This window comes from Parasteatoda tepidariorum, chromosome 4 (genome assembly GCF_043381705.1).
Source record: "Parasteatoda tepidariorum isolate YZ-2023 chromosome 4, CAS_Ptep_4.0, whole genome shotgun sequence".
Lineage (NCBI taxonomy): Eukaryota > Metazoa > Arthropoda > Arachnida > Araneae > Theridiidae > Parasteatoda > Parasteatoda tepidariorum.
In genome coordinates this window covers 51,045,131-51,053,989 of record NC_092207.1, presented here as the reverse complement: position 1 = coordinate 51,053,989, position 8,859 = coordinate 51,045,131, and the positions used below count along the sequence as shown (strand labels likewise).

General features: G+C 27.2%; 1 protein-coding gene across 6 annotated transcripts in view; it reads right to left on the bottom strand.

Annotated features, from left to right (window-relative positions):
* Nucleotides 1-1,414: 1,414 nt before the first annotated feature.
* Nucleotides 1,415-8,859, bottom strand: part of LOC107455597 (female sterile (1) homeotic) — a 37,568-nt gene continuing 30,123 nt past the window's right edge. For 5 of the 6 annotated variants that reach the window (XM_043042685.2, XM_043042699.2, XM_043042702.2 and 2 more), the window contains 4 exons: nucleotides 7,107-7,491; nucleotides 4,663-4,833; nucleotides 4,106-4,234; nucleotides 1,415-2,991 (listed from right to left, as the gene is read on the bottom strand). In XM_043042685.2, the coding sequence (XP_042898619.1) occupies nucleotides 2,858-2,991; nucleotides 4,106-4,234; nucleotides 4,663-4,833; nucleotides 7,107-7,491 (819 nt within the window). In that variant the 3' untranslated portion in view covers nucleotides 1,415-2,857. Of the gene's footprint in view, nucleotides 2,992-4,105; nucleotides 4,235-4,412; nucleotides 4,560-4,662; nucleotides 4,834-7,106; nucleotides 7,492-8,859 lie in introns of those variants that run through there. The other variant, XM_071179777.1, reaches the window with a different exon arrangement.

Below are 8,859 nucleotides of genomic sequence, written 5' to 3'. Positions count from 1 at the left end.
TGTGCGCGAAATAAAAAAAAAACGCGATTAAATTAATTAATGTAAGTATTAATTAAATTTTAAGTAAATTCAATCATTTGACCTCCCAAGCCCCCCCCCCTCTTCTGGTTNAGAGTGTAAAAATAAACTTGATCGAAGTACCCATAAAGAATACCCTCAAATATATGTAGAATTAACTTTGGAATCGATGAATAAAATATACACTTTCAAACAACTTCGAGTAGGACAAAAACGCCGACTTGTTTGAAATAGCTTTGTCCTTGTAACTATTCCATTAGACTTTAGAAATTTCAATTGTAAACGGAATTTTGTATTATTATATTAAATATTATTAGGGCAAGCAGTAATAAAAAACTGTACTGCATTGATTTTTTTAGAAAGTAGTGACTAATTATTATTCCTTCAATCTAAGAACCTATTTTAACATCACGTGAAGTAATTTAATATACTGTGTTACTAAATAAATAATCCCAAGAAACTGAATTGAAAAGATAACTTCATTTATTTCAAAATTAATAAACAGCAATAAAAGACATGTTTTAAGAGTTCAATAATAAAGGTCACAAGTCTTTGACCACTGAAGAGTCTTGAGAATGGGTGCTTATATTTGAACACTCAAAACACGTCGATTTTTATTTCCCTCATATTTTTTGAAGTCAATGAAGTTTTTATCTGTTACTATTACAATTATACTGGTTTACACTTGGGTTTTGACCATTATTTTGATTAGGATTTTAAACCCGTAAACATATGCATTTTAATAGGATTCGTGTGGTCTTTAAAAAAGTAAGAGAACCGTAGCATCAATATTGTAATGAAGTAAGTCATCTTTAACTTTATCCAAAGAAAAAAAATGTAACCTGACAGAATGAAGCGATTTTTTAAACAATGAATCATACAATATGTAACACATTATTTAAAAATAACATATTTCAATGTTTTTAAAATGCCACTTAACATTCAGTAATTCCTTCAGTTATCGAAAAAAGAAATTTCGTAAATTAAATAAATCCTTGTGAATGTGCATTAGAATTACTAGACAATCTACATTTTTTGTTTCTTTAAACTTTCTTTCCTAGAAGACTAGATCAAAGCTGTAAAAATGATTGTCCCCTAAAATTTTATATATAATTATAATACGTTACGTAAATTTGATTTAAGTATGTAATCTTCGTATAAATGAAATAAACACAACATAAAAAACGCAAATAGGGATGGATAAAAAGTTCATGTATTCAAATTTTCTTTTCATAAAATCCTTCATTATGAAAGAATTATTATTTTTTTTTTTGTTTGCTTTTCGGTTAGAAATCAGCAGAAAAATTGTGGATTGCCTAGAATTAAATTAGAAATTTCTATAAATAAATAAGGAGCAGTCACATCTGAGAAGGAAAATACCATAATACAGTAAGCATTTTTATTTTTAAATTCATATTTTATTTTGTCAATATGTCTGAATAATATTAACATTATAAGAATTTGTGTCTCCGAATCTGTTGGTGGAATAAGGAAAAACAATTTAAATAGAGGCAACAAACACTTAATTGATACATTCAAATTATTAATTTACAAAAGTACAAGAGGAAAATGTCAAAAATGTAAATCAATGGCATTATGGCGTCAAAAGTGGTGTAATAAATTTTTAATGAGACATACATATTGCTGTACACATTGCTTAGAGAAATCAGAATAAAAGAAAAACATATAAACAAATATACAGATCTAAATATCCAGATTTAGATTTTAAACACAATACCTTTTACACATAGACAGACACAAATTATTGCAAAATTTCCACTTTCTTCAACAAGCTCATAAATTGCATTTTTGAATGTTTACATTAATGACAAAAACAAAATTGTTCTTTAGAATAGCACCCAAATGAACACATTTAAGCCAATTCCATAATTTATTGACAGTAAAGCAAGTTTACAATGAGAAAAAAAAAATCTGCTGTCTTATGACAGTAGTATATAAAGGAACTAAAAAATAAAAATAATACAGCAGATTTTATTCGGTGTCAATATAAAATACATTCAAAATAATTGAATGAGCCAAAAAATTTAACAAATTTGGAAATAATTTTCCGAGTCTATACAAAACTTCAACAGAAATATAAAAATTCAAAAGGTAATAAAAAATTAAAGGCAATAATAATCTGATCAGGTTTGTCCATTTTTTTATACCTATAATTGATTTTTTTTAAATATTTAAAAAATACATAAATTATTAATTAATGTAAAATGTTCTGGTTTGGATGCTACAAAAATCATTTGCAGCGAAAAATGTGAGAAGTAATCTACAAAGACAAAAGTTAACATAGACAAAATTCGGTAAATAACATTTAATTTTTACAGACGATACCTGATTTTTATTATTTACTTTATACAATCTTCAAAATGAAATTTACAAGAACAAATGAAATGATCCATATACAGTGTTGATCAATAGCCTAAGCTAGATCCAATTTGTAGGTTTTAAAAGATGAGATGAACTTTAATGATAAATTATATTTACAGATGAAAAAGCACACAATACACCCTTCCTTGACTGTTTTAGGCGATGGAATAAGTTACACATCTGAAAAGAGTTCCTTGTGCCAGTAGTTTATCAAGTTCAATGAATTTATTTTAAAATATGAAATGCGATCACATATTGTTTTGAAAAAAAAAAAAAAATTATCAAAGATATGCAGCCACCCAACACAAAGGTAAATAACTCTTGTATCAAGCTACTCACAGTGTGTTTGTGCATAAGTTTCTTACTTCGTCTACAGCCATACAAATTAATGTCAGATCACTGATATTAATAAAAAGATTCTTTCGTCCTAAGGCCAAGGATAGTGTAAAGTTAAAGCTTATTCTGAATCGCTAGAATCAGAGGAGCTGGTAGAACTACTACTAGTACTACTATCACTTTCACTGGAGCTGCTGCTGCTTGCACTGAGACGACTAGGACCACCACCAACTTCTGTGCTTACATGTTCTGTATCTGATTAAAAAAATAATAAAAAAAGATTTTAATTACAGTAAGAAACGAAATTTTAGAAAAAGAATTGTTATGAATTTTATTACAGCTGAACTTGCCTATAACCAAAGCTATCCACTTGATAAATCACGGTACATAATAAACCAGTAATTGCAATTAAATTTTTTTTTTTAAGACAATTATTCGAAGCAAACAGTGAGAGTTCTAAATATAAAACCACAATCTCATCACCTGAAATGGCATACTTTACGAAGTTACATCATGGCTTTATATTTTTTTAGGGAAAGGGGATGCTTACTGCCCACTAGAAATTTTTTTTTAAAAATAAAATTGTGCAAAATGAAATATTAGTAACAATTTTGTTACAAGATGAATAGTAAAGTACAGGTGAAAGGAAATCAGTGTACTTGGATATTTCAGGATTTGGATTTAAAATAAAAGCATTACTTACTTCTAATTTTAATGGTGCTTTAAATTTGTAATGTGTGCTTCAGTATTATTTAAACACAAAACTTTTTTTGTTGTTAAAAACCATATATTTTTCCATTTGTATCATTGCTTTGACAAAAATGATTTAGAACTACATCATTCTTCAATAAATTTTTAAAATTTACTAATGGTATAAAAATCTCACTAATTTAAATTGATTTGAAACATAGCATCACACGAGTTTAACAAACAGCAGATTCCAACATTCCACACCCTTTACTTAGCTGGATAGTATAAAAGGCAGGTAGTGTCAAGCCTGCTAATCAGGCTACTGAATTTTTTTAATGACACAATATCAGTGTTTAAAAAGTTAAAGACATAGGGTGAATTTATGCAAATAGGGTGAATTTATGCAAAAATCAGGCTATTTGCCCCATCCCCTCTTTGTAGTCAGAAATTTGTTACAAAGGGTCATTCTTCTTTTGTCTAAGTCTGGATAGATGGTGAATCAGTTCTTCAAAAACCAAAGGACTTTTTCTGAGAACAGGACTATTTATAGTTAGAAAATAGAGAAGTTTTTTTAAAACCAGAATAACCCATTAGGGGAGACAAATTATTATTTGCTACATGTGGAACAGTCGTTGGGATAAAATGGTTTAAGAAACTTAAAATACTAATTTATACACACCTTTTTTTGCAGATTTCTTAGTAGGTTGGCCCAACTGGCCACTAACATCTTGCAAACGTTTCTCAAGCTCTTGCTTTTTCTCACGCATATGCTCTTCTCTAGATTTGCCAGCAACTTTATTTTTTGTAGCTAAAATACAGAATAAACAAATCAGATAAAAAAATAACAATTAGTAGTATAGTTTGAAAAAAAAGTGACAAGTTTAATAAAATAATCAATATGTATATTTTATTTTTACTTACATCGTTTCCAAGAACATACTTAGAACATGATTCATATAACATAATTAACTAACATAAAGTATTCACAATTTTATAATTAGTATTTATTGAATAGAAATAAGGACCGAAATAATTCTACCAAGTATTTGTTATTAAAATTTAAAAATACATATAGGAACATTTTAAGTCTTATTTTTAGCCATTTTAAATTTTACAACAAATCCTTCGCAGCACTTCAAAATGACAGGTATAAGAAAGTAATAATACAGGTATAATGTCTGTATGCATAGTATCATAAAAAAGTATAATTCTAAATTTTGTCATTAGTATTCTTACTGTAAGGTTTTCGAGGTTTCTTTCGTAAACATGAAGCAACATATGATTCAAGTTCTCGTAAGGTTGATGGCTTTAATGTTTCAAAATCTATTTCTATTTCATCTGGGTTAGAATCTTTTAATGATGGCTCTCTTGACTGAATAATATGAACAACTCTTCCAAGTTTATCACCTAGAAAATACAAATACAAAGTTAAAAAATTTAATCAATAAAAGATTGAACATAAAATCATAGCACCATTGTCGTTATGTTTTGATAAGTAATATAAAACATCTAAGATTATAAATGAGTACACTAAACATAAAACATAATCTGTTAATACAGAATTTGAAATACAACTAAAAAAATAGTTAAAACTAATGTTAAATTGTTTAAAAAAAATTGAGACGATTCTGGTAAAATAGGGTGAAGTAAATAGTTTAACACGAAGGTATTTTATAATTACTTAATTTTCCTGACTAATGTAACCCAAAAATTTATGAAATTAATTATACTGAACCAAACAGGAATAAATTTTATTTCTGCAAATTGTAATAAAAATATTTTTAGAAAGAAATGTAATATTAGCTAAAATGAAATTTAAATTATACACAATATTATATACAATTCATGCTTATCTTGCAACTTTTAAATAAATTCAATAAAAAAATTCCTTAAAATATTTAATTATAAAAACATTATTTGGAAATACTATAATTTGCTTTGCTATTTATTGTTAAGAATTGGAACTAGAGTAATTTAGTGGTAAAAAAAAAAAGGATTTTCTTCACCAGGATAATTTTTAGACAAGTTATCAAACAAAGTTATAATTTATTATCTACTTAAAATCTTTTGAAGAACAAAACTTAATAGAAAATTTTAATAAAAAAAAGGGGGCAAGAACATACCCAATGAAACTACTCAATAAGAACAACATTTTAATATTGTTATTTTTTAAGTTAAATTATCATTAGGATTTATAAAAAATTATAATATAATTGAACATTAAACAATCACACAAAGAAAAATTAACTTTAACAACAGCTAACAATTTTTTTAAAAAACGAGAGGAACTTTAATTTCTTATCTACAAAATGTTTGGAGTCATATTGCTATCTATGCTAATGCCTCTACTTCTACAAAATGATTTTTTAAAAAATAAATTCTATTCAATGTTTAATTATAAAAGAAAGGGGTTCAAAAGAAATAATTTTTTTTTAAAAATCAGATCCTATCCAAGTTTTAATTTTCAATTCATGAAGAAAAAGTTGAGCCGTAAATATCAGGAATGCTGGGAGTAGGTATAAACTTCTTTCTATTACTAATATTAATAAAATTACAAGGGGAAGGACAGTTGATAAATTTTTTTAACACTACATTAGCATACCTGCCAACTTTTACGCATTTGGCGTAAAATTTTATTTTTATATTTAAAGTGGTAGCAAATATATACTATTTTTTCTTTTATAAACTTAATTTTTAAATGATTTTGATCACCACTATTCTTAAAAAAATTAAGCACATATATTAGTATGCGTTACTATCATGGCTGTCAGCTGAAGTTTATTCAAATACAACATATTTTTTTGCTTAAAATAGAAAATTTAATTCCATTTTAATACCAGTGAGAAAAATGATAATGGAAGGGATTAAAAGTTGGCAGGTATGTATTAGGTAGAGTATAAAATAATTTCTTACAGTGAAAGTGAACTAGAGCAAATAAAATTACATTGAATGAAAATTTAAATTATTAAGTTTACCGTAACGCCAATTCAAATAGACAGGATTGCCATTATATTTAAACACACAGATAAAATTTCAAAATAACAATGAAAAGTTAAAAATATTAGATACAGTAACAAAAATCTTGAGAGAAATAAAAATTTTCTACAACAATGGACAAATAGTCAATATTTAAAAAAAAAAAAAAAAAAAAAAAAAAAAAAAAAAAAAAAAAAAAAAAACTAAAAAAGACTTAAATTTAAAAAAAATTTTATTAAAAAAAAAAATGGCTTTTTCAGCATGTCAAACTTCAACTTTTTATTTGCATTCCTGTAGCTTGTATTGCAATTTCTTCTACAAAACCGTAAAATATATTCGATAATGGTCAGACGTTAAATTTTTAAAAAATTCTATTGTACTTTGTGTATCTTTTTCTACACACTTTTGCAATTAGTGTTAAGTCATTTAGTATCTACTCAACAAAACAATTTGTAGGTTAAGTTGAAAACCAAAATAGATACAGCATCTACAATTTTTAAATATAGAGCAATACAACCTTTGTAACTTTAATAATAGCTCTTTCAAATTAGAGCAGGAAACTTATTATAATAGTAGACTTCTTGCATTGTTCTCAGATATTAGTTAGTTGACATAAAAAAATCTGAATCACAGCAATTTTTTAACACTTGTTTTATTCTAAAGACTCAAAACTTTTTCAAACTAAAATAATAAACATAGCTTACCCGGTAGCTTATTGATGTCTAAGCTTAATTGCCTTTTTTCATCATAAGACATAGGTTTAGCATTATCCTCATCCTCACTATCAAATGAGAGAGATGGTTTACTTTTTTTTGATGATTTACTATTAGTTCTTTGTCTTTTTTGATTTTGGACTTTATTGTTGGCAGTAGGTGCTTTACCAGCAGTACTTTTCCTTGCGGCTTTTGTTTGTTTCGGTTGAGTGGTAATGGGTGCAGATGCTGTGGTTGTTTCAATAGGAGACAATTCCTCTTCAATTTTGATTTCTTTCCGTTCATCTCTATCTTTTTTCCTTCGTTTCTTTTTCTTTTTATCTTTCCGCCTGCTTTCAGCAGCTAAGTTACTAATTTCTTCAGTAACTTTTCTAAGCTATAAAAAAAATAAAAATAAATTAACTCTCAAAAATATACAAAATATTAATATACTTTTATATATCACTGCAAAAGCCTGACAACCAATAAATCCTTAGATTTACCTAAGTAGCTTGGTAAGCTTTAATATAATTAATTTTTAGACTCTTAACCGGCCCCAGGGCTTCAAGTGGCAAAAGATGGTTTTGGAGCAACAAAAAAGCAATTTTGGAGCAGCAAAACAAAGATTTGGAGCATAGTTAATAAATAGAATTAAAACAAGAATTTAATAACAAGAATTTTAAATTTCGTTCATTAATAACCTATCTAATTTTTTACACTTTTTTGAAGGTCCCTGCATTAAAAAATTAAGTTTCTTTTTGGTACCTTCCAATGCTGTCTAATATTCTGCTATCCTCGACTTAGCCTCAGATAAGAGGATCTGTCCGCTTTCTATAATTGATATGTCTTTATTATTTTAACTATCTTTAATATTTTTTTCAGCTGCGGCTAAGAGATCCTGAGAAGCCTTCAATTTTTTTTACAAATCAATTTCAGTAGCTTTCAATCTGCTTTCCTCAGTCTCAGTGTTTTTAGCTTTATTCTTTCTTTTTTCTCAACCTCTAATCGCGCAGATTAATTTTTAAATGCTACCACTTTAATCATATCTTTGTCAACTTTAAAGTTATTTAAATCCCTATTTTGTTGATATATGACACAACTTCTCTCAAACCATTCACACTATGCAAATTTAAACTTGCCTTATTGTCAAGTAGCTTTTTGTTCACCCTTAAGCCTCTTTCAATATTGGCATTCCCATGTGGTACGCACAAAAGAGCTATGTTATAAGAGGATATTTGATAATTCCCAAAATTATCTTTTTTCACAAAATAGTTTTTCCAAAACACATCAATCTGTGCATATTCATTTGAATCAGAAGAATAACTTTCTGGTTCCCCATGTAACCTTGTCCCTTCATCTAGTAACAAAGATGCCTCTCCAGGCTTTATAATGGATGGGGTTACTGTTGTTAGATATCTTATTGACTTAATAGAAGTTTCTTCCATTCTCATTACAGGATGCAACACTTTAAGATGGTACAGTAATCTATTTTTAAGAGGCAATACTTTTAATAGATTTTTTGCGCATGCCAAGTAAAAAGACCTTGCACCTAAATACATAATTTTTTTTTTTTCTGAAGAAGATGAGGATGTCATCATCTTTGTGGTATCTAGTCCAACATCTATCAAATTTTAATTTGTTTAATTTTTCTGCGTTTTCTACATTCAATGATTTTAAGTCCTTTCCTGACAAACATGAAAAGCAGAACTCTTCAAAAAACGCCCTAACAATGCTTTAACTAGGAACACCATTTCATCATACGGCA